This window comes from Xiphophorus maculatus, chromosome 24 (assembly GCF_002775205.1).
Source record: "Xiphophorus maculatus strain JP 163 A chromosome 24, X_maculatus-5.0-male, whole genome shotgun sequence".
NCBI classification, from domain to species: domain Eukaryota; kingdom Metazoa; phylum Chordata; class Actinopteri; order Cyprinodontiformes; family Poeciliidae; genus Xiphophorus; species Xiphophorus maculatus.
The window spans coordinates 5750833-5776002 of NC_036466.1; the positions used below are offsets into that span (position 1 = coordinate 5750833).

The following is a 25170-nucleotide window of genomic DNA, read 5'->3' on the forward strand; positions in this document are numbered from 1 at the left end:
TTACTGATATGTTGGAACCTTGAGCTGATGAGTGCCTGAAATCGACATTTTTGAATTTTACTAATACTAATAAAAATAGAAATGGGATTGGCCAAACAGTGGGCGTTGATATTTGAGGGTTACCCTAAGCTAAGCAAAATAATTTACATAGCGGGGATAAAACGCTTACAGATTTCAATTAAAATGTTAAAGTATTGTTTCAAAACAAAATTAACTGTATTCTCTTACTCTTTTAAAAACTTATTTTTTAATTGTCCCTTGAATGCATCATGTCAGACACGTCAAAATGAACCTGAAGTAGAAAGGAGTGGAAGTAAAGCGAAGATTACTTGACTTCAAAATTTGTGATAATTGGATATGTCATAGTTTGGCTTTTTTTTTGGTCAAGGAATCTTTCAGAAGATATTTTGTTCTCACTACACTTAGAAGCCATCTACCAGTTGAGTAAGTTAACTTTTCAGCTACCGTTTTGTTGCTAGCTTTACCTGCGGTGTGAGCATTAGCTGAAGGTCAATTAGCCTATTTCTTAGACACCTGGCGAAAGAACTGGGTCATCTTTCCATCACTTTCTCAACAAGGGGGTTCAGCGTTTTGTTTAAACACTGTGAAGCTAATTAAAACATCAGCGTTAAAGATGTTTTAAAGCTAAGCTAGCACGCTATACGTAGCACCGACGCTAGGTGGTGCTATAGCTCATTCTGGAGGAGACTCAGCACCTCCAACCAAATAGTATTTTCTATTTCAGTTTTATGTAATTCCGTTTCATTGTGAATATATTTAACCTAAAAATAAAAATAACAGGCTAAGAATATTTGAAAAAAACTAACAAAAAAAACTTTCACTGTCCATAAGAAATAAAATTCTCTTGCTGGAAAGTTAGGTGGAAGGAAACAAGTATTTTATTGGTCATGTAGCTTAAATTTACACATTTTAACCTCAAAAACACTAGTTTCACAGTATTTACTATGTAAAATGATCCTGTAACAATTCTGATCCTGCTGCCTGAATACAGTTTCCAGAGATTTTATGTAACCTTTTTAATTTGTATGCATAGATTTAAAAAAACATGCTACGTTTACTACGGGAGTCAAGTTATTTCAAAAATGTTAATGCAATTTTGTTTGTCTGGTATGAAATGGTAACTTTACCCCTGTGTAGTAATCATCCACTCTTTAATTAGAAAAGGATTTGAGTTTATTTCGAGCGAAAACCGAAGAAAAGACGCACAGTAGACGGAGCAGCCATGCTTTATTAGGACATCTACTTCAACAGAATGCTTTAAATTAAAGCTTTCGACCAACTCGACCATGAATGCTGTGGATAGTGGGGAATTCCTTATCCTTTTTACATATTTCACACAATATACATGAATGTGTTGGAACGGTTCTTAATTTAGTCCCAACGCAACCAGCCTGGGGTCAATCAGAGCTTCAGGGAGGTTATGTTTGAGCTGTTTCGAGGGTACCTGTTATGTTGAGTGTTTATTTCCATTTCTGAGTCAACGGGTTGAGCTTTCCGGCTGCAGTCTGACATGTGGGCTCTGCTCACAGAGAAACTGCAGCTTCTTCACTGTTAAATATGTCTGGGATCATCTGGTGCAATTCACAGTGGTCGTTTAAATCCCCAGACCAGCTGGGAACGCCAAGCTTTGCACAACGAATGAGTCTTTTCATTTCTAAGAAAAACACAGTGAGACAATGCTCTGCAGGGTTGTGAAAAAAAATACCCTTCTTAGACGTGTTAAAAATCTGTTGTGTTTTTTGTGTGTTTTTTTTTACATTTACAGGTTAAGAGAAAGGGAGAAAGGATTTATAATGAGGGCATTACTAGCAGAACCTGTCTGTGGATTTGCATGGCTGCCCCATGATCGTTTGACTACAAGAGCAGAATTATGCAACACATAAATTAAAGCTGTCAGTTTGATCGCAGCCACCAGACAGCAATGGTAAGTGAGCAAGTGTCACCAGATATTACAGTATTTACAGTGAAGCAGACTATAAGTGAACAGGTAAGAAGTTTTCAGACACAAACAGCTTTAAACATGATGTATTCTGAGTAATTCTCACACGACACACAGAGAGACCTCCCCCCTTCTTCTGATTAATTCAGCTTTTAGTCGCAGGTTGACTTTTCCTTCATTCGTCCTACTGAAGCATGTCCACAAACGCGTCAAATTCGTCAATGTTCTTCTCGTACACGCGCAGTTTCTCTGGCAGAGAGTCCTGCAAACGAACCAGTTCACATCAGTCCTTTGTTTAATGTTCTTTAACTAAAAATGTAGAGCAAAATTATGATGCCGTATTAGGGCGGTTGTAGTAAGAAGAAAGAGGTTTATCTCTGAAATTTTCGAGAAAAAGAAAGGTGGAATTTTTTGAGCTTCAAAAGTGAAGTTTGCTTAAAAAAACCCAAAACATTTTGAGACTAATCTGAGATTTTCTATAAAAAAAAAAAAGAACTGAGTTTCAAAAGTCAAATTTTTGACTTTTCAAAAAAATTCTTGGGATCTCAAAATTTGTGTTTTCTTCTAGAAATTTTCAACGTTTGTTTCTAGAAAATTAGATTCCTCTCAAAATTTGGGAATTTTACTAGAAAATTGTTGACTTCACACTCAAATTTTCTGATTTTTTTTCTTTCGTTTAATTTCTGAGATTAATGAAAAAATTTCAGTGTTTTTTTTTTAATTTATTTTTATTTTCAAACTCAAATTTCCAAGTTTTCTTTTCTAGAAAATGTCCAGTTTTTTGGTAGAAATAAACTTTTTTTTCTCTTTTGTTTTTTCCTTACAATCTACAATGTCCCCAATACGCCATCGGACAAAACAAAAGGGGAGAGGACGCGTTTACCAGGTCGTCAGCCATCGACTGGGAGCTGGTGTGCAGCGAGAGGCTGGCCAGCTGTGGAGGGTTCTGAAACTCTCGATAGAAAGTGCCCAGATCCATTGGCAAAAGGTCGTCTTTAGAGAAAGCTGGACGCTGCACACAGGTACAGATGAAAAAAAATTAATTTTAAAAAGAAAAAATCAAGACCATGATTAGCATCTTCGTCCTTTAATGTTACATCTGTAGTACAGAATAAATGACAAAAAACATATTTATTTAAAACTGGTCACTCTCTCAGTGGTTTGTGTGTTTTACGCTGATAGTTTTGAAGTCAGAAACCACTCACAAAGTCGACCATGACGAAGTCGTCCTGCGGTCCCGATCCGTCCGAGCCCTGAGAGTGAAGGCTGGCCTGCAGGGGCGACTGAGAGGGAGGAGAGTCCGGAGGACGCACCTGAACGCAAAAAAAAACACACGGTCACCTTCCAGAAGCAGGACACATGAGACTAAAGGCGCTGAGGTACGTTTAAAAACCAGATAAAATCACCATGGGATCGTTCTCCTCAGAGTCCAGGCCACGAGGAGCAAATGCAGCGAATGGGAGGTCCAGACTGGCAGCTGTTATCTACACAGGCACACAGAAACAAAAAAACTTATTTTTGCCAACTTTCATGGAGAGGATGGTGAGAGGAGACACATTAATTACCTGAGTGTTGGGTTTATTCACAAAAGCCCCAACCTTCCTTGTGAACGCGCTGAGTGACTCCACTGGGTCGGAGGGAGAGACGCTCCTCCTCCCATCCTCCCTTCTTCCCTCACCACTCTGCAGCAGGCCGTCTTCATCGCCACTGTTAGACAACGCCGTAAGAGTTTCCTTATCGATATTTTCCAAATTAAACTGAAGATGCTTGTGTGAAGAACTTACCTGCTGCTCGGTGTGTTTGGAGCGTTTTCTACCGTCAGATGGACATCCGCTCCATGAGGAGGCTGAGGCTGAGGCTGAGGCTGAGCCGGAACCAGAACGTTCCCGCCTTCTTTAACCTGGAAGAGAGAACGTCACTGAACAGAAGCTGAGGGACTCGAGTACTGATCCCTGGGGTTCTCTTTTTGTGACCTAGAATGAGAGTTTCCGCTTAAGTTTGGGGTTTCCAAAATTTGACCCATTGATGCTTATTTGTAAAAAGGGTAAAATGATATCTGATGTGATTTTCTGAGAATAGAAAGTGTTGATTACAACACAAAATATAAATCTTTTTACAACCAATCTCTTATAATAAATAGGGCCTCGTCTATCCAGAGACTTCTACTGAAAAATCTATATTACTGCACCCACGTCAGGCTTTGTCTAATTTATTAAACTTGACTAAATATAGCAAAAGTTTCAAAAGAAAGTCACCCAAACCCTGTTTTAATAACTGAGAATAAATCTGTTCAAGTAAACCCCACAAAATTTCTTTTAATCTTAATACTTATGACTCAAGGATTTTGAAAAACTCCTGGCTTAAGCTTTCATACCTCTTTAACTTTATTATTTCCCTGAGTAAACATCAGTTTGTCCATGAATACGTCTACGTACCTGGATTACGTTGAACTCAGCAGCTCCGCCTGTAGGTGCAGGCTGGTAGGAGAACCTGGAAGCATAGAGCTGCAGAGACAAAAAAAAACAAAACAGGAAATAATAACTAAGTAGCAAACACTAAGGTTCCTGTTGGTGCTGAAGGGATGTGAGAAGGTGTGTGTCAAGCATTATGAGTTAACTACGTTTCTACAAGTAACAGCGAACCACAACAAACTGAAGCTACAGGGATGCAAACTCTGCTAGAAGCTAGCTGCAAGGATTCCAGAGGTCAAGTGATGGAGAAGGTTGTGATGAACACAAAACTAGAGAGGTGAAGTCTGGCGGATGAGCTTCAGCGCTTCTCACACAAAAACACACCATCAAACACCACTGGAGACTCACATTGTGAGTGACAAGTCCTGGAGCCAATGGGAGCTGGAGACTGTCCAGTGGGAGGGGCTTGGACAGTTTGGAAGGGGACGGACTCAGAGTGCAGACACACTGAGTCCACATGAACAACAAAAGTTAAAGAAAACGGACGAGAGAAGAAAGTGAAATGATAATCAGGAGTGAGAATTGACAGACAGAGAGAGAGAGGAGTGTGGGCTCACCTGAGAGGGAGGGGAGGTGGAGAAGGAGGTGGTGCAGACCTCCTGAGAGTCCTGAACTCCAGCAAATGCTCTGCCGTCGTCCTCATCTGGGGCTCTGAAAATGCATAGACAGGAAGTGGTTTCGTTGAAGCACAGGAAGCTAGAGGATGACTAAAAAAAAGTAACCGTGAAGGTCTACCTGAAGTTGCAGGGCTGCCCCATTGTGATTGGACGCTGATTGCCGCAGGGCGCGTCCACAAAGTGATCCACGATGATCCCCATGATGGGAGCCGACCGTTCAAACTGCCTGCAGAGGAAATCCAGACCATTGTTAGCCTGTTGAGCTGACGGAAGGAAGGACAGACTGAGCTGCAGTGGGAATGTGCTGGTTACCTGCTGGACATGAACGCCAGGTTGGTGCGGTAGGCACATGACAGTGTTACCGTGCCGACCGGGGTGCCGACAACACCGACGCGCACCGTTTGGAAACCTTGATTAAAAAAAAAAGAAAAATAATCTAGAACTTAAGCAATTTGATATTTTCAGATGGATTAATTGATGAAGGACAAAGGGATGGGTGGACTAAGAAGAAAAAGATAGATGGATAGACAAATGAATGAAAAAAAATAAAGGGACGGATGAATCCATAAGTAGTAATAGTACATAGTTATTGACGGATGCACAAAAAATAGATGGACGGACGGACAAATTGATTGACCAAGGACAATCACACATTAAACAGATGCCACCCAGACCAGAACTAAAGTTACCTTCTCCTAATCCACCCAGCTGGACTTCCCCAAAGTAGATCCTACACAAGAGACAGCATTGAGATGGATATCTTAGTTTTATGTGGCTGAATTCAAGAGATCGGCGTCAGCGCTGATCAGGACACCTGTATAATATGACGTAGTCGTGGCCCTGCTTTCTGGACAGCTTATAGGCGGGAGTCACTCTGGTGATGGCCAGCAGAGATTTTAGGAGGACAGACAGCCGGTTATAGACAGTGTACGACACTTTAATGTCCTTATCGCACCTGCAGGAGAGCCAGAAATCACACAGGTTAAACGTGAAACGGTAGCTAAGCTGATTCTGAACGCTGCTTACTTCTCATTCATCTCCAGGCACCAAGTCTCTAACTCCATGGAGTCTCCCTAAGCAATGAAGATGGAGACAAAAAAGATCAACTTAGCAACAAAAACTCTTCTTGGTTATGAGGAGCTAACACTAAAGTGACTTTATGAGTTCTACCTCTGAGGTCTTTAGGGAGATCTCCACACACATGGATCGGCCGATGCCTGGAAGTTGGCCGGCCAGCGCCTTCTTGGCCTCATGAGTGACCTCTGGGATGTCTTTGATGGCCAAATTAAACTATACAGAATGTGGAACAGGGGGACAAAATGCTTCACATCAGAAGACCAACAAGGTAGAGATATAAAATGATTAAAAAAACATTTAAACGGAGCTTTAGTTTTACCCAGTCTGAGCCAGTGGGTGACGAAGACGAGCGAGTGCAGATCTTCTCCCCCAGACGAGCTTGAACGATCACCTGAACAGTCTACAGATAAAAACAAACAGTGGTGTGGGAATGAATCGGGGGAAAGTTGCTGAAAACAGGGATGTGGAGGTCTAAATGGATAATAACAAAAATCTGGAAAACTTTTGGATCAAGTGAAAAAGCCTTTAGATACAACATAAACGCAAGCCTTAGGCTGCCCTCTGACCTTTAAGGCAAAAAACTTGATGAACTTGTCCAAGTCTTTCTTATCCTGTGGACTCAGGTCACCGTCCATGTTGTCACGACCCTGCGGATCACAGGAGACACAATCTATTAGGAAATTTTTCTAAATCATTCATTTAAAAAAAAAAATATATGTATATATATACATATAAATGTAAAAGAATGTGAAATACGTAAAAATAATGTGCAAAGTAAGTCATAAAGCAATGTTTATCTTTTAAGTGTCAAATAAGAGCAATGTTAAGGCGAAAACATAGAAAAGTAAGAAACACACACAAAAGTGTTGCAAAAATAAAAGCATAAAATATTCCAATCTAAATTAATAGAATGTTCACAGTAAAACAGCAAATCGTGTAATTATTACAAATATATTACATTTTTAATACACAAAAGATGATGCACAAATAATTAAATGCAAAACCAAATGTACATTTTTGGATTTTGCACTATCTGTTCTATGCTCATCATGCTTAACAAGAATTATCAGAATAACTAAATTAGGTGCAAAACTTAGCTTTTTGCCGTAAAAAGCATCTAAAAATTTTGAACTACTTAAAATCCACAAACCAAAGCAAAGTTTGACCTACATAAACAATTTTGACTTAAACCTGATTTTGCTGCGTACTAATTTATTGTGTTTCTAAAGGAAATGAATGTAGAGAGAAAATGTTTGACATAACAGCGACATCCGTTGTCAACAAAGGCAGCTTTTAAACCTTACACAATCACTAGTTCTGGAAAACAAATGGGGCCTCCACGCTTATTAGAAATTAACCTGATTAAATATGGAGGTCATTCATAGTACAAAGACTGACTGAAACATTTTATCATCTACAGCGACCGTTGTATGAAAAGCGAAAACATAACAGGAGGATTTCTGGAATAATTACTGCTTGTTTTTCTGACAGAACAGTGAGTCACTGCTACACCAGCGTTAGCATGTTGCTAATGCTAGCCGACTGGCTGAATAACGAAGACTTTATAAAACACTAAAACTTACATTAGCCGTTTCCTTATCGATGGTCGTTCAGTATAATAGACATGAGCTTAAACACTTAACAGAATTAGTATTTTCTATAAACATTCATAGGCCATTTTCGGACACACATAACGTCAGCAGCTGCTGTGCCACTTTTCTGTTTATCTTCTCCATGTCGACGTGTTTATGTAGCAGCGATCTCCAACTCGCACTTTCGCTACGTCCTTCTTCTATAATATTTATTCACTTGAACAGCTGAAACATACAATTACACTATGCATCACTCTGAGGACACCTTTCGTGAACTACAAAATATTTATATATATAAATACTAAATTTGCTGTGTCGAATCTGCGATTGGATACCGCAAACGAAGTTTCCTTTGGCTTATTTTGGTTGCCAGATAATAGCTTATCTGAAGGTAAACTATGTTTTTTAAAGTTATTGAAAAGGCTTAGAGGTTGGTTTGAAGTCACATAGTTTCACCGAGTCTGCAGAGTTGTTAGGCGGACCATACTGAGCTGAGATTAGACCCAGTGGAACGAAGCTAGCTAAAAACTAGATAGAAAATTGGGTTAGCACTTGTGTTTATGTGCCTCTTTATGCTTAACATAGCTTTTCTTTGCCTGTTTAAAAAGCACATATCACGATGTTCATGCTGTATTGTACCAAAATGAATGCATATGCGTAATGCATACATTTAAAGCGTTTTGAGCAATGTAGAATCATGACAAAGCCTTAATGGAGCATCCTGAAGAGAAGTAGCTAACCCAGACACAGTACCTGTAAAAGGATTCATACTCTTTGAACTTCACATTTTGTCACATTAGAGCCAGAAGCCTCGCTTGATTTTATTGGGATTTTTTGTGATAGGCCAGACAAAGTAGTGCATAGTTGTAATGTAGAAGAAAAATTATGCCTTGTGTTCAGTTTGCAAGTGTTTTGAGTTATGTCTTAACCAGCTTTTTATGTTTAGAGACCCAATGTTTGACTCTTTCTTCTTTTCGAAATAGATCAAGCTCTGTCAGTTTGAATGGAAAACCTCTATGAACATCAACTTTCAAGTTTTGTCACAGATTTTTATCAGAATTTAGGTTTGTACTTTAACTAGGACATTTTAAAACGTGTATATGCTTTGATTTAAACCATGTTTAGCTTCATTGTTGTGCTGGAAGGTGGACCTCCTGTCCAGTCTCAAGTAATTTCCACCCTTCAACAAAAGATCTCCGCTTCCCTGTGTCTGCTGAAGAAAAGCAGCCCCACAGCATGCTGCTACCACCACCGTGTTTCATTGTGGTCAGTGTGACGAAGATACCAGTGCGGTGTTACTTTACTGCCTCACACAGCTTTTTGCATTTTGCCCAAAAAAGTTATGTTTTGGCCTTATCTGTGTCATATGTTGTCCTTTTGACATTTTTATTTCATTTATAAAAATACATTTTTCTTTTCATTTTACTTATTGTTGGGGTTTTGTTTTTTTTGTCTTTCCTTGTAACCTGTTAGTGCATGGCAACACAAACGCTTAAAGCTCATTTCTTCTGCAGGAAAACTGAAAATGACTCATCAATGTTTCACAAAAATATTTCACTTGGCATAAAATTAAGATTTTCTGCATGGTGCTTCTTCTTCTTCTGTTCCCTCAGCATGGCCATCCCCATAGCCATCTTAGACTGCGATCTTCTTCTGCACGGACGAGGCCATAAGACTCTGGAGCGCTTTGACCTGGACACCGTTTCAAACAGCGTTCTCCTCTCAAACTTTGGGTTTCCAAGAGACTTCATCTTGTATCTGGTGGAATTACTCAGAGAGGTGCGCACTTGATAATTATTGCTTTCCGTCTTAAAAAGAAGTGATGTTTGCATTTCCATGTTGCGCCACCTCTCGTAATTTCCATTCGGCAGACTCTTTCCAGGAGAACCCTGAGATCCAGAGCAATCAGTCCTGAGGTTCAGGTGTTGGCAGCGTTGGGCTTCTATACATCTGGCTCATTCCAGACGTCCATGGGGGATATAATAGGGATCAGCCAGGCGTCCATGTCCAGATGTGTGACCAATGTGACTAAAGCTCTGGTGGAAAAAGCTCCACAGTTCATCACTTTCAATAAGTACATATGTTACACTTTGATTTAATGCTCACCACCTTTATGGGAAATCTTAAAGTAATACATGCTGTTCAAACAGAGACCCTTCCAACAGAGAGTACTCCTTCCAGGAGTTTCAGAGGGTGGCAGGATTTCCAGCAGTCCTGGGCGTTCTCGACTGTGTTCAGGTTAGATCAAAACAAAAAACTCTCACCTTCACTTTTCTTTTAGCAATGCCTGGAAAATTGTGTCATATGGAAAAGATGAGCACAAAGTAGGGAATAAATCTAAAGCAGCAGGAGAGCAAGTTTTAGAACGGTTTAAATGTGATTTGCCTTTTCTATTCAGCTACCTCAGTTATTCTCTATATTCAGTTAAGCTATATTTAGTTATCCTCAATATACAGACGCATCAAAAAAATTACAGTATGAAAAAATAAAATTTTTGTTCTATTTTTCATTTCAGAAATTGAAACTCGCATATTATATAGATTCACTACACAGAGAGTGAAATATTTCAAGCCTTTATTTCTTGAAATTTTGATAACAGATGATGAAAACAGCGAAACTGACACCCTCAGTAAGAAGGGTAAAACATAAAAAGATAATTGCGAAAGAAGCTAGGTTTTCACTCAATGCAAAATTCAGAATAAAGTAGGAGGACATTTGTCTTGACCCTTCCTCAACAGGTGGCCATCAAAGCCCCGAACAGCGACGCCTCCTCTTACGTGAACAAGAAGGGCTTTCACTCTATAGCCTGCCAGCTGGTCTGTAACGCCCGGGGGCTTTTACTCAGCGCTGAAACGTGGCCCGGCGGCCTGCAGGACACCAAGATTCTGCAGAGGTCAGCCATTTCCAAACAGCTGCAGGACAACGAGGAGGGCTGGCTGCTGGGTGAGGCGCGCTCTCAGGAGCAGTCGCACGTTTGACGTTCAGACGTTCAGTCCGACGGTAATGCGGGTCTGCTCTTTGAAAGGCGATGGACGTTATCCTTTGAAGAAGTGGCTGATGACACCAGTGGAGAGCCCAGGAACAGCTGCAGAGTTTCAGTATAACCTGGCCCACACCGTGACGCATGAGATAGTGGACAGAACTTTCAGGGCCATTCAGACCAGATTCAGATGTTTAGACGGCATCAAAGGGAACCTGCAGGTAGGATTTTAATAAAGCCTCTATGTTCCTGTGTTAGCAAAATGACATAAAAGGTTTCTCTCCATCATGAGCAGTATTCTCCTGAGAGGAGCTCGTCCATCCTCCTGGCCTGCTGCGTTCTGCACAACGCCTCCCTGCATTCCGGCCTGGACGCCTGGACTCTGGAGAGGACAGAGCCACTGGAGCAGCCCAAGGGCCCTGAGCAGACGCTGGAGGACCGGGACAGCGAGGCGGAGGAGCTCCGGAAACACATCATACTGAAACACTTCAGCTAGAGACTCCACAGAGGACAGAGACCAGAAAAAGACTGGATGGATGGATCAATCAATGAATGGATGGATGAATGATTGGATGGATGGCTCAATGGATAGATGGATGAATGATTGGATGGATGGTAAGTAGACATCATGGATGGATAAATGGATGGATGGATGATGGATGGGTAAATGGATGGAAAACAAATTATGGATGAATCTCTCTCCATTCTTTTGCGTTAGACACAGAGAGGAATGAAGTCCACAGGCACAGAGTTGCTGATGCAGATTTTTAATATTTTGCTCATTTCTACTCTACTGACTACACTACGATAACATAGATATATATATGTATATATATGTGGAGGAACATGCAGGACGCTATACAACAAACAGAGACAACAACACATCCAAACACATTTCAAACAGCCTGGCGCCCCCTAGAGGCTCCTGACTGCTTTCTCAGGACAGTCAGGTAACTTTGCAATAATCAATCGCCTCCTGGAGTTTTTAGACTAATCAAACTGTGTGTAGTTGCCGTGTCATCTCAGTTAATTACAAATGGACCCCGCCCCCCAAGCCCTAAATCATAATTTCTTTTATTTTGATGCCCCTCACCCCCTTTTGTTTTCTTCCCCACAGGACGTTCCACAGGCTAAAATCTGGGATTATGACAGTACAAAAACAAGGCCCACTATTTACAACAACTATGCTGGAAGTTGTTATTAATTATGTACATTTGATATTTGGTCCCAGACAAATAAGAGAGAGAAAGAGAAAGAGACAGAGAGTGGATCTGGCTGCAGTCACATAATGCGTTTCTGTTCATTTCCGATGACAAAATGGAGACAAAATCAATGAACTAGACGGAAGAAAAGAAAGGAGGAAACCCGTGATGAAGTGAAATGCGTTATACACAGCTTTTGGAATAAAATGACTTGTTTGGGGTTTTCAGAACGCCATTGTGTTATAGATAGTGGTGATGAAATCTACAGATTTCTTTATAGTGTTCAATCAAACTGAAATTAGTGGTGCTTTTTCTCCTGGAATGCTTCTTCAATATTTACACACTTTCTACAAGCAATCAATAAATACAACAAACACTGCTGCTGCATGATAATTGGTCATCTATTTTTCTTTTCTTTTTTTTAAACTTTTTTTTTTAATTTGTTGCCAAGAAATAAAAGTTAGAAATGTAGAAAAGAATAATTTTTAAATTCTGAAGCACCCAATTCATGCGACAGCAGTTTTACGCCACGAAACGTCACCTCTTCTGAAATGCCAAATCATCTCCTTTTTTATTTTGCATATAATAAATATGCAAATTTTTCAATGCTCGTAATATATTAAAAGTTTTCTTTTTGTATTTTTTTTTATTATTTAAAAAACAATAAGATAAACTAACTTAAAAAAATCAGTACATGTATTTTTTTTCGCATAAATTAAATATGCATTTTTTTGATGCTGCAAATATATTACATATACAATTTATATTTTCCAAAAAAAAAAAACTTTATGTGTTGCTTCCTAGCCTCGGAACGGCCCCGTTTTATGAAAGAAAAGAACACGCCTCCCCAGAAATACCAAAATCTAAGAAAAAATTAGACATTTGGTCAGAATTAGAAGTAAAAAAAAATGCTTATTAAATGATCAAGTTGCAGAAATAACCTATAATTTGTGTTTTATTTTGAAAATCTAAAAAAGTGCTAGGACCTTTTAATAAATGCATGCTGCAGTTCTCCACACTTACTGGCACCTCTGGTAGACGTGCAAAAAGCCTTAAAATAAATACATTTTATTATTCAGAAAAAATCCCAAATTTTATTCTTCAGTACATTTCAACTTTTTAAATTTGATCTACATGTAAAATAATGTTTTATTTAATAATCCTGGGCTTCCTGTTACCCTGGGGTATGAATAAATATGACATGATGGAGTGGCTAGTTTCTCTTAGACACTTCAAAATGAGAAAGACAAGAGAACGTGCCACGTAGGAAGGCTAATTGGGCTTACCATGGCAGCTACTTATTTTAAGGCATTTTGCACATCTTTATCATAGATAGTTATGTGCGGTCAAATGGGCCATACTGGACCGCAGAACAAGGAAGGCACTTTAAAATGGCTCTGCTTCAATATCTGTAGCATTAGGTAAATAAACCTGGTTACTTCTAGACTTTAGCTGATTTTTCTGTTTATTTTATTATTTCTAAATGATCTTTTTTTGAGTTGAAATTTGAAAGCATACTTTGCAGCTTTGTAATACTGGCTATCCGTAATTCTAAAAATCAAGCATCGAATCATTATTGATGACTAATATAAGCCAACAATGACCCCTTTCTTATTAGGTGATGTCTTACAGTTAAAGCTCTGAAAACCATAAACATCACTTTGAAGGTTAATGCCACAATTTAATCTTTCAGATTTTGCTGTTTATGCTTAATTGTTCTTAAAAATGGGATTTTGAGAATTAAGTTTTTTTAACTGAATGTTTTAGTAAAAAAAACATTAAAATCAGATAGTAAAGATTGACTAAGACAACTTTGTGCTGGCCTATCATATAAAATAATGATGTGCCAAAATGTGGAGAAGTATTTTTGCAAGGCAATGTGTAGGTAAACTGATTCAGTGAAATGAGTTGCTTACTTTAAATTAGACTGTTAGTGCATTAAAGCAACAATAAAGTTGATGTTTACATCCAGAGTGTTCAAATACAACGTAAAGATGAAGGGTGCTTGACGTGGGTGTTGAAGCTGGGCTGATTTGTAGCCGGGGCGATGTGGCAACAGGAGGATGGTCGCTGGTTTCGGACCAGCGGGTGGAGCACTTCAAGCAGGAAGAGGATATAAGAGTCAGAAAACCTCCGAGACTCCGCCTGGTTAGGTATCTCTGAGGAGATGGAAGGGGCAGCAGTAGTTTAAGACCCGACACGGAGCCTGGGTGGAATCACTGCAGCTTTCGGGATTTGTTTGTACCTTTGGTCTAATTTGGGCCCGGTTGTCTGGTTGCTGTGGGCGTCGGCTGTATGCCGACGGGTCTGAATGTGAGAGTGGATCTCTGACTGCAGCCTCTCTCCTTCTGACGGTACCGAACTCTCCTCCAGGGGAGCCTGTTCATCGTAGAAGAGCAGGCTTCGGGAGCGGACTGCGACACACAAACACACTGCAGTTCAATCTGAGGGTTACCTTTGACCTCTAAAACATCCGTATGTAGCTGAAAAACTCATTACATTTCCCATTTAAATCCTTTTAATGAATTTTAATGGATTTGTGTGATAGAGCAACACAAAGTATGTTGAATGGAAAAGGATATATGTATTTATTTACCCTGTTTTACTCTAATACCCATAAATAAAGCTTAGAACAATATTAGGTTGTATAGAAGGATGATGGTGCAACAGCAAACCTACTAAATGGCTTCACACAAGGGTGGGGCGATGCAGGTCAATGCTTTTGGTCATAAGCACAAGTTTAGTTACTTTCTTTAAGATTCCAAAAAAGGAAAAATCAAATTATAAATATTTAGTTAGCAATACAGTTTCAAAATGAAAATTAACATTAAATCTGTACTATAATGAAGAGGATTAGGACCCCTTAAAAATAATTTTTACTTTTAGTTTTAATTTGGACCCTTTAGAGATCTTTGTTTGTTTTGTTTTCCTGAAAAAGTCAGAATTGGGACAGTTTTCTTAAGAATTTTAACAAAAAAAATCAGAATTCTGAGAATAAGCATTTCAGAATTATAAAATTTGTAAAAAAAAACAAATCAGAATTCTGAGATTAAACTAAATTCTTTTTTATTCTTTGTCACCCTTCCTAATCCGCCTCCATTCGCTTACAACGCTTTTAATAATTCCTTTTTCTAATAGTCCCTTAAACGCATCATCTCAGGTGCGTCCAAACAGACGTGAAGGAGAAAGCCGTTAAGGTAAACTGTCAACCTCCAAATAGCACAAAATAATGCATATATATATACACACATATATAAATGTCTGTGTTTTAGACTTTATATTCGACCAAGGAAGGTGTTTTGTCCTCGCTCAACTCAGAAGAAACGACACTTCAGCCTCCAGCCGCCTACCAGCTAATGATAAGGTAGCTTCCAGTTCCTGTTTCTCTGTTGAATTTGTTGCTAGCTTGGGTTGTGAGTATTCGCTGACGGTCTAATTCTAATTAGGAAATGAGAATTGCTTTTCTAATTAATATAAGCTATAAAATAAACAGAAGTCCTGTTTTTCGCTAACATAGTCATTGTCGTATTGGCGAAAACACTGAGCCAACTTCCTTTAGACCTTCAAAATAAGACAATTCGGGATCTATAACGCGCTCTTAAATTAAAATAACGTATTTTCTTTAAAAGCAGTTAATTTAAATGGTTATAAATCATCACAGTGTGAACGTTTGTTCATATTTGCTCTTGATATGGAATGTCATATCATCCCATATCCATGTAATTCTGAATGTCAGCTCAGAATTACTACTGTAAACAAGGACTTCCTGGTCCACAGGAAGTCCTTGTTTGCTTTAATTAAACTTCTACAAACTTTAGTCACTAAATTGCATATAGAACTAGTCAAATTATTCTTTAACTATTTACAATTAGTAAATGTATATTGTTTTTTAAAATGCAATTTTAAAATAATGTCAAAATCTTTTTAAATATTATAATTTTTTTTTCTAAAGAGAATTTGAAAGTATGGTTAAGAAAGGTGGCCCTTTGTTACTTTGTAGCCTCCTGAATATGTGGTGTGTAATCTGAGAGTAGCTCAATTCCAGGTTGTATTTAAAAGATTTATCATCGTGTCTTACTTTTTAAAAAAATGTCAATTTTGTCTTGGTTTTTTGTTTGCTTTGTTAGATTGTGGGCCTTGTGTTGGATTGTAATGTAACCTTTGCTCCAAAGGTCACAATCAAATATCACAAACTGGTACTTATGATAATATTTGCCATCCTGTAACCATAGCAACCATTAGAGACCTTCTACATGCCAACCAGCCTTCTTTTGTACAATCGTCGCAAACATAAATGTGGAATTTGCTAAATGCTATTGGGACTTTAACTGGATGTAGAAAAGCAGCTTAATGTTCGGTAGAGACACTATGTTGCTTTGGGAGTTTATCTCGGTGGCCTCTGGCAGGACCGTAGACTGAAACGGTTGAGCATGTTTATCTACCTACCCTGACTGGTCGTGTAGAGGTCCGCCGATGGTGAAGGAAGAGAAGAAGGTGGGGAGTGAGAGGATGATGAGGATAAAGAGGAGGAATGAGAGAAAAAAGACAGAGGAGAGAGACAAGGGGAGAAGGAGCCCAACACCAGGACGAAACACAGCGCCATCATCTGCGTAGAAACAGAACCAAAACCCCTACATTAACAAATAATGAGTAAAACTTAATCAGACCTGACTCTATTTGCAACCAAATTATTTGCTAACTAGTGTAGTGCTTTACTCTGTACAAAGATAAAATTAAGATAAGTATTTATCCCCTTGCCGATTTCTTTTGTTTTTGTTTTTTTATTAATTACTCGGGTTATCTGAGGAAGATAATATTTGTTAAACACATGTTAACAGCAATAACATTTACCATGAGGCACGTTCCTGTCTGAGTTGAGGCCATTTTACATGAACGGGGGATGACTTTCCCTGAAATTAGAGACTGAAGCTTCTGCAGCTGCTGTAGAAGAGACCTGGGCATAAAACAGACAAAAGGGATATAAACAAGTAGTAAGAAAGGAAATTTTACATAGAAAGTTATACTTGTTCTTTGTTGTCATAGCTATGTCTATGCAGTAAATTTCAGTCCATTTTATTTTATGCTAAAGGACATGAGAGCATGAATCTGGAGAGCAGGGCTCTGATGGTATCAATCATCCATAGCTGTGAGGACGCACTCCAACCACTAGGTGGAGACAGAGAACCGGATTACATGACTTTAAATGACTTTAAATACATAAAAAAAAGAAAATCAAAGCACTCACTCAGGTGTAAAATTGAAACAATGAGACAAAATTTAAAACTTGCCATTTTCCTATTGTCAGCTGTAACATGCAGCTCAAATTTAATGGACTTTGAAGTCCTTTCATTGTGAGTTACAGCTAACGTTATTGCTTCTTGAAGTAAATATCCAGCACTGTGATGCAAATCTTTCTTTGGCAACCTCAAATTTTGGTTTACTTAGGTTGGTTTTAGCTCTTGGTGCTAGGCTAAACCACACATTTCCTGAACTTTCCTCCATCTTTTCCCAGTCCTAGACACAAACAATAACTTTCATTTATGATTCATAGAGAAATCACCACATTCTCTTTGTCGCTATTGAAGAGACGGCACCCAGAGTTGATGTGCAGCACTTTCCAAAGAAATTGCACATGGGAAGAAAATGACCACTAATGGGTGCATTTTGGGACGTTTTTAGCTTGAATCAGGTTTGCTCATTTAGACCCTCTTTTTAGAGCTGCACACTGTTTGGATTTTAATGAGAGTGTGCGTGCTGACTCATGTTTCCTCGCTTTGTGCCAGCTCATTGTTCCACCGTGTGGTTGTTAAACATATTCATCAGCGTGTATAGTGGGAAGAGGCGGAGGCTGTGGGGGGTACCTTCCATGATGAAAGCTGCTTTAATGACAGACTCGGCGTTCAGACAGACAGAGACAGACCCTCTACCTCCTCCACACCCACCCACCCAACTAACCACCCACTCCAGGATAAAAGTAGACTGGTTTCATATCGTTATAATAACAGAGGACAGAGCAGAGGCTGGTTTAGCACATCTGAGCTCAATTTGAGTTTATACTCTTTTATATCTTGCAGTCACACTCTCAATATAAAATCTCAAATGATCTACAAAAGCCCTGATTCCTACTACATAAACCTATCAGATGCATTTGACGTGTCTTCGAACCTTCAGTAAATAATCCATGACTTTGTGTTTGCCTGGTGTATAGAAACACCATGAAAATGAGCCCTATTTCTTTGAAAACTAAAGTAAATGTGCGGAGATATTTATTGAACCAGGAAATGTCTATAAGCAACCACCATATACAGAGGAGGAGGTTAAAAAAATATCCAGAGCTCAAATTTATAGACTTACAGTGAAAAGTATCTCCACCTAGTCCCCTTAAAAATAATTAGATGCTATCTATATGTTAACGGATTGTTTTAGAAGTACAGAAAAAAAAAGATTTTCATCCCACTATCAAAACGTAAATGTTTTGGGTTTGCTAAACTCTACTGAGACGGTAATTCAGGTTTTCTGCAGGATTCACCACCTCACATTTAAGGATTTTTAAGACCATTATGAATGAGATTTAAGATCTGTATCACAACAGAAATGAAAAGGGAATTGCATATTTATAAGATGCACTGAAAATATTTGTAAGCATGGAAAACTATTGAGGAAGTAATGGTAATCCTTGTGAGATTAACTATAGCTATGTTGTCCAGGTAACCAGCAATAAATTTGCACTTACCCATACAGAGGCAAAAACACAAGCTAGCTAGCTATTAGCAGATAGTTGCCTCTCACAGAACTGCTTAAAATGGCCACAGAACATTTTAAGGCTCTTTTCACGCTCTGTAATTGGAATTGCGCTTTACTCAGACGAGACCAAACTTGAGCTTTACAGCAACAAGCACCCCAGGTGTGATTTGCACAAAACACAGGATGATTATGCAGAAAAGCAGCTTAAGCGTAGAGGAAGTCTGATACTGTGAGAAACCTAAACCCCCAACTTTATGAATATTTTACCCTTCTCTCATCATATTTTACCATTCACTTTGACCGTTTATGGTCAAAACTGTCCTCTTTTGCTTTTATTTTAAGTTACCAAATTTTCTTGTTATCCTCTTATTTGTTTTGGTTGTTTTCTGTGTTTCTCTGGAATATGCTGTATTGTGCTCTACTTCCAGGATTCTTTCACCATCACTAACGTGATAAACACAGTGTACCCACAGAGCAAGGTGTAGCTCTTGCATCCCTAGAGCAAAACATCATGCAGCTCTTGTTTTATCTGCCACGCAGTTGCTGATGATAATCCAAACATCATTACATAAATGGATAACCCATGTCACAGTTGTTTGGAGCACACAAGACACCTCTTGATGAATTGCGGTAATATCTGCAAGCCAAAGTGTGTAAAAGCTCACCTGTTGGCAGTCTCCAGGTTTTCTACTTTTCTCCACAGGTCGCTGTTTTCTGATGTGTAATTCTCCACCCTGATGGACACGCAGACAGATTATTGTAATATCTCTGCACATGTATTTGTTTGTTGTCGCCCTAAAAGATGCAGTCATTTATTAGCGCGGTAGTTATCCTAAAAGGGGAACAAAAATTGCTGCAAGACTTGCAATAAGCAGTAATAAAGTTTAAATTTGAACTTTCCAACGAATACATGAATAATTCTGCAAATACTTGAGCCCAAATCATTTTAATTAAAGTAAAGAGCATTACGTAAGTGTGGATGAACAATTTGGATTGAAACCTTTGTGCCTAAGATATCTGTTCAGTGTAGCATCAGCTGTAATAATCTTCCTTATTTCAAAAAGTGCTGAAATCAATCAGCAGAACACACAATTTCCTTTCTCCAATACCAAGAAATATTTGTTCGTGGATTTAAAAAAAATCAGTGAAGTCTTTTTTTTCTGCAGCACCCTTACAGATGTAAAAGTTCAAATCGGACCTTTTAATTCTATAGGGGCTTGAATCAAACAAATTCAACATGTGAAAAAAGCACAAAAATAAGCTTAATTCCAACAGCACATAGTTCTGTATTTTGTTGCACATAATGACATTTCATTCAGGGCACTTTATTTGTTTCTTTGCGTTAATCCCTGCTAAATCTGTTCCCTTGATCGATAAATTGCAGTTCTCTTGTGTATGCATGAGAGTTTTTCTAACAAATTGATCAGAGAACGCAGAACATTTTAAACTTATAAATGTTTCTGTGAAATAGTCTTGATAATATTTGTCATATCTGACATTGCAATTACAAGAAATATACATTTGCATAAAAGAAACATATTTGTCCATCCCAATGCTTATAAGAATAGAAACATAAAAAATATTCTACTACAGTACATTAAAAACATTTTTGTGAATAATCGTGATTAAATAGTTTAATTAATTGACAGCCCTAAAAAAAACTTTGTTTTGTGGTTTTCAGTTTTAAAAATTCTTTGGGTTATTGGCCTTGTGTCATATTCTAATATCTGAAAACTGAATTCTGGAGTTTAAAAGTATAATTTAACTGATATGCATTTGCAAATGGACATTAGAATGGACTTAAGCAAGTCTTGACAGAATCATGAATCACTCCTCACTCCCTTTTTTCCTGATCGCCTCTTTGCTGCAATCTCATTCTAATCTTATTGATCAGAATTATCAACCTAAATTCATCTCTTACACTTTCTAATCCTTATCTACCATGCCTGGTTTGACGCATTCGCTCAGATTTCATCTGGTAATTGTCTTTTTTTTTTTTTTTTTCTGAAGAGCTCGCAAAGAAGAAACTGTAATGTAGCAGGATAATAGAGTTGAACTGATTGAGTAAAGCGAAGCAGCGCTCTGATTCATACCACGTCTGTATTTATTCTGACGGGATTAATAAGACATTTTGCAACCATCTGCTTCAACTGTTCAGTGTTATTATTGTTCCATATTGTGATGAAGGGGTTATAAAATCAAATCCATATTTTCAGTTATTTTCCATGACAGGAGATTGAGTGAACCTGGGCCATGTGTTCAGAAAGTTACTGGAGCCTGGCCATCATTAGTACTGGCCAGAGTAAAGTCCAGCAAATTTGCATTGGGAAGTTCCGATTAATATTCTATCTTTTGCTATGAATCACAAAGTAGATAAAACGACTCTGTGGGTATCAAAAAGTAACATTGTTGACCTCAGGAGAACCTGAGGTTGCCTGCAGTTTAGTCCTCTCACTCCGCTCCACTTTACAGCAGCTGGGAAAACCTCTAAATACAAAAACTGGCTCCTGTCTGAGCGATCGCTGCCAAGTTCACTTTAGCATTACACAACTCGCTCTCTCTTTGGTCGGGTTGGATTTTTTCCTCCCCCCCTCATCAAGAGCAAGCAAATGCTTGTAAATATAAAAAGGCTCATGGGTGGAGTGAGCTGAGGGAAAACCTCGATATCTAAAGAAAGTGGCTTTTGGATTGAAGACAGAAGGAAAGGTTATGAATTCACTTCTCTGAAACCTCATTGGCTACGAAGATCTTTTCAGGATGTTTTTGGGTGTAAAATGTAAGAGGGCTGGCCTCACTTTTCTAGACAGCTATAGCGGATGATTTATAAGTTATGTAATTTGAGTAAGCTATAATGAAAAAAGGAGGGCTAAAAGGGGAAAAATCATGGAAAAAGGGAAGTCTTACTTCTTTTCCAGACATTCCACATACTCTTTCTTCTTTCTCCGACTCTCCTGAGCTGAAATCTAAACAAACACAGAGTATGCTTTTAATTTTCTACCTCAGTTACAGCAGAGAAGCTATAAAAGTCCGAACAAAATGAAAGGTGTTGAGTCGTGAGTCATTCCCACTCATCTGTCTATCCCCTTATCTTGCCACTCATCACCAATCCCTGTTTCCTTTTATCCCTCACAACTACCCTTTCAAATTCCCTTCATCCAACATTACCACACATTTTTATAATCAACCTTCATCTACCGTTCATTCAACTACTCATCCCGCTCATCCTCCATCACCTTGTAATCTGTCATTCTTATTTTCCATCCCTTTTTATCCTTTAATACTATCTTCTCCCCACATATACTTTTCATCCATCACAACTACCCTTTTTATCTATTTTCCTTTTATTAGAGTAATTTTTTTCTTTTTATTCCCATTATACTTGATAGCATTTATTACTCCTCCAATTTTCATCATTCTTTATCTGCAACCCACTCATCCAACTATTCAACTCAGTCCCACTCATCCTTCTTGTCTCACTTTACTACACATTTTATTCCCAACGTCATTCCATTCTCCTTTTCCCCAATTCTCATTTTTAATCTTCTCTTTATCCCCCTCATCGCTCACTTTTAATGTTTGAGTTATCCTTCTTGTCGTTCACTACTACTCCCTTTTATTCCACTCCTCCCTCTCCTTTATTACACCCCACTCATTTTCCTCTTACTTACTGGGATATTCTAGTCATTCTCCTCATCCAACATTTCCACAAATTTCTATCCCACCCATCCTTCTTCTCACTTAGCACCAAAATTCAGATTTCACCTTATTTTTAATCTTCCGTCGAACTCTCTTCAGTGCTTTCTCCTCGCTCTTGGTGAGGGGAAGTTTGTTTGGCACAGGGTAACCCTCGGCTACCAGGGTCCTCTTCTCTTCCTCTGTCAGCATGAGGGGTCCTGAGCCCTGCAGCTTCTGCATAATGCCGCCAAGAAAGATAGTAAACATTTCAAAAGCGAATGTTCCTTTATATATTTAGGGCAATCCAAATTTCCAACCTTTATTACAGCTTCACTCATGGTGAAGAACGTCTACTGGCATTAAATCACTACATATGTTTTATTTGATCTTAGAAATTCAGCCCAGCGAGTTGGACAATAGACAGAGAGACTTATTGAGCACGCTCCATACAGGCAGAAACCCAGAAGCGAATCTCAACCCGGCGTTCATCATCTATACAATGACGGAGACGTAACGGGGCGCAGACGATGTGACTGAACTCACATGTGGTGCCGTGAGGAGAGGTGAGGAGGAGATGGCTGTCGAGGAAGAGGAGGAAGACCCGCGACCTCCTGGCCTCTGTTGTGGCTGGGGTGAGGGCGGTGGGAGAGGGAGGTGTGGGGAGGACGGCGGTAGTGAGCCGTCACTGTCGCCATGGTTACTGCTGGGTGGGGTGGGCGGGAGCTGGAGAGCGTCATCTAAAAGAGAGGAAAGGGTTGCATGAATGCTTCTGCTTGGGGATGACTAATCATGGGATATATATTAATTTTAAAGGTGGGCAGAAGACAAACATGATGTGCAGTTAGTGAGTTTTTCTGTTTAGGATGTCTGTGGCTGTTTTTTATTTTATTTTTTGGTAGAAGTTATTCTCTTCATATCCCCTCACCAACAACCAAGAACTAATTTCTGATTGTTTGGCTATCATGGAAATGATGTGTAGTTGTGTGCATTTGCCTATTTTAAAGTTCTGCTTCACCGATTTTGTTGAAGTTATTTAATTCTTGCCTTGTGTGCATAAGTATCTAGTTTTAACTATATTTGAGTTGTTCTGAGTACCGTTGGGCAGGCTGAGATACTGTCCATTTTCTCTGGGTTCGTCCTTTATAGCTACTGACTTCACATCATCTAGACGGCGCTCCTAAAGGAAACACAAACACCCGAGAGTAGCAAAAAGCACTTATGAACATTTTAAACAAAGAATTATTTGTATTTTATATAGTGGCAGAAAATGTTGACCAGATGGATGCTTACTGTGCGTTTCCACGGTGACCCTGTGCGGGGAGGGGCAGGGCTTAATATGAGAGGCGGGCTTTCGAGAGGCTGAGGATCTAACCTTTGGCCAATTTCAGGCTCCTCCTGTTTCACCAGGATGGAGGACAGGTCCTGGCTGAAGTTCCAGTCAAATTCTGGAGAAAACACAAGGAAATAGCAGATTTTTTATGACAAATTTTTAGTTTGATATGTAAGACACAGTTTAGAGCTGCTCAAGTCTTAAACTACCTTGAAGGTTTTAACCACCCTTTCACCCCAGAAAATTGTCCCATCCTTCCAATACGGTAAATTGAAATTCTACAAGGAACCTAGGTAAAGATCCTCACATTTCCCCTTAGCGAGGCTTTGCTGTAGGTCTGCCAATGGGAAATAACAAGCAGCTTTTAAATCCTGCTTTGGGAGCGCTTCCCCAGAATATTCTAGCACTTCCTGTCGGGGCTGCTTATTACAGACTGCTGGACAACATTGCTTTGGCAACTGTGGTGCATAATTTGTTTCTCGTGAAGGAGTATTGACCCTGAAATAAAAGATGGGCTGAACCAGCAACTCGTCTTCATTATCCTTCATGGGAAAAAGAAACAGTTGTCGCCTTTAAACACTGTAGAAAATATGCATAATTGAGTGAACCAACTATAAGGTTCCATTGCAGTTCAGGCGTAGGCCACCAAAGCACAATGTGAGTGTAATGCTAAGGAGAATCTCACAGGTACTTCACTGTTTAGTCTACTCCACATAGCAAGAGGTATTTTAGTGTTGGTGTTTGAGCTTTCCATCACTCCAGAGACATCCAATCTCCTGAGGAGCCAAAACTGAAAGGGGAAGAGGCTAATTGTGTCAAAATCCCACAACTGCCACCTAAGTGAGAGCATCTAGCAAACACCAAAGGGATGGAGGAAAGTCCATGCAGAAAGAGAAACTTTAAGGAGTTATGAGGAAATAACCAGGATAGCTTCAAAGTAGCACAAGATTGGACACTTAGACAATTGCCCATCTATGCTCTCAGATTGGTTATGTGCAGAGTTTCATGGTCAGCCAATTTTCCAACTTATATCATCTGTCTCTGTTATCACAAGGCTATAAGGAGGGTAACATGCAAGTTAAAAGATTTGAAGGTCTCTTCCATTGTAACTATTCTTTAAAGAGATTATATTAAAATTACTTCTCCAGCTTTTTTACACTTTGTAGCATAGTACGGTGAACCTTATCTCAGTCACGAGTCTTTAGCTGCATCAACAGTCATTTTGTTTTAGCACTGTATTTATTACGCAAAATCCCATCAACTCTGACCATCGTTCCTTGCTGACATATTAAGGAGTAGCAGACCTCCGATTTAGGCCATTTTTGATTTAACTTATCAGTACGTTGATCTTCTGCTTATTTACTTTGTCCTCTGCAAGGTTTTTAGTATAAACAGGGGTGTCTTATCAGGAATCAACTCTTTCATTTCTTGATAATCTTCCATATAGATCAGATTTGTGAAGTGCAAGTGTCAACAGATTTCTCAACCTGTGGATTTCTGTAGCTCCTCCAGAGTAACCATT

General features: G+C 39.0%; 3 protein-coding genes across 8 annotated transcripts in view; 1 reads left to right on the forward strand and 2 right to left on the reverse strand.

The window, feature by feature from the left end:
• Window positions 1-1231: 1231 nt before the first annotated feature.
• atg13 (autophagy related 13) lies at window positions 1232-7864 on the reverse strand. Of its 2 annotated transcripts, XM_005811375.2 has the most exons (18): window positions 7709-7864; window positions 6692-6772; window positions 6445-6525; window positions 6219-6338; window positions 6075-6121; window positions 5863-6003; window positions 5738-5778; window positions 5361-5457; window positions 5167-5274; window positions 4989-5082; window positions 4780-4878; window positions 4396-4464; window positions 3745-3860; window positions 3526-3667; window positions 3367-3444; window positions 3166-3273; window positions 2844-2972; window positions 1232-2222 (listed from the first exon to the last, which is right to left on the reverse strand). In XM_005811375.2, exons 2-18 carry the CDS (start codon window positions 6758-6760, stop codon window positions 2145-2147), a joined length of 1617 nt encoding a protein of 538 aa, XP_005811432.1. In that variant the 5' UTR covers window positions 6761-6772; window positions 7709-7864; the 3' UTR covers window positions 1232-2144. The 2 variants fall into 2 exon arrangements, with proteins under 2 accessions (XP_005811432.1, XP_005811433.1); XM_005811376.2 differs by lacking the exon at window positions 4780-4878 and having other exon boundaries at window positions 7709-7863.
• harbi1 (harbinger transposase derived 1) lies at window positions 3268-11301 on the forward strand. 4 transcript variants are annotated; one of them, XM_023329479.1, is made up of 8 exons: window positions 7990-8108; window positions 8701-8781; window positions 9331-9496; window positions 9589-9791; window positions 9868-9955; window positions 10456-10660; window positions 10743-10918; window positions 10993-11301. In XM_023329479.1, the coding sequence occupies exons 3-8, from the start codon at window positions 9332-9334 to the stop codon at window positions 11191-11193; spliced, it is 1038 nt and encodes a 345-aa protein (XP_023185247.1). In that variant the 5' UTR covers window positions 7990-8108; window positions 8701-8781; window position 9331; the 3' UTR covers window positions 11194-11301. The 4 variants fall into 4 exon arrangements, with proteins under 4 accessions (XP_023185246.1, XP_023185247.1, XP_005811444.1 ...); XM_023329478.1 differs by lacking the exons at window positions 7990-8108; window positions 8701-8781 and adding an exon at window positions 3268-3339; XM_005811387.2 differs by lacking the exon at window positions 8701-8781.
• Window positions 11302-11447: 146 nt separating this feature from the next.
• The window catches only part of creb3l1 (cAMP responsive element binding protein 3 like 1), a 32166-nt gene continuing 18443 nt past the window's right edge, over window positions 11448-25170 (reverse strand). For both annotated transcript variants that reach the window (XM_023329476.1, XM_014473439.2), the window contains 10 exons: window positions 23609-23763; window positions 23414-23495; window positions 22862-23055; window positions 22406-22552; window positions 21548-21606; window positions 19309-19377; window positions 16751-16853; window positions 16346-16505; window positions 14145-14313; window positions 11448-14058 (listed from right to left, as the gene is read on the reverse strand). In XM_023329476.1, the coding sequence (XP_023185244.1) occupies window positions 14049-14058; window positions 14145-14313; window positions 16346-16505; window positions 16751-16853; window positions 19309-19377; window positions 21548-21606; window positions 22406-22552; window positions 22862-23055; window positions 23414-23495; window positions 23609-23763 (1148 nt within the window). In that variant the 3' untranslated portion in view covers window positions 11448-14048. The remainder of the gene's footprint in view (window positions 14059-14144; window positions 14314-16345; window positions 16506-16750; window positions 16854-19308; window positions 19378-21547; window positions 21607-22405; window positions 22553-22861; window positions 23056-23413; window positions 23496-23608; window positions 23764-25170) is intronic.

What these genes read in the sequence shown, in the direction of transcription:
- harbi1 (XM_023329477.1), top strand. Translation starts at nt 8,835, where the DNA reads ATGTTTAGCTTCATTGTTGTGCTGGAAGGTGGACCTCCTGTCCAGTCT. An exon ending in TGGTGGAATTACTCAGAGAG is followed by an intron (nt 9,497 to 9,588) that starts GTGCGCACTTGA and finishes TCCATTCGGCAG; the next exon opens with ACTCTTTCCAGGAGAACCCT. An exon ending in CAGTTCATCACTTTCAATAA is followed by an intron (nt 9,792 to 9,867) that starts GTACATATGTTA and finishes CTGTTCAAACAG; the next exon opens with AGACCCTTCCAACAGAGAGT.
- atg13 (XM_005811375.2), bottom strand. Translation starts at nt 6,760, where the DNA reads ATGGACGGTGACCTGAGTCCACAGGATAAGAAAGACTTGGACAAGTTC. An exon ending in CTGAGGAGAACGATCCCATG is followed by an intron (nt 3,274 to 3,366) that starts GTGATTTTATCT and finishes TTTTGCGTTCAG; the next exon opens with GTGCGTCCTCCGGACTCTCC. An exon ending in AGTCGATGGCTGACGACCTG is followed by an intron (nt 2,223 to 2,843) that starts GTAAACGCGTCC and finishes GTTCGTTTGCAG; the next exon opens with GACTCTCTGCCAGAGAAACT.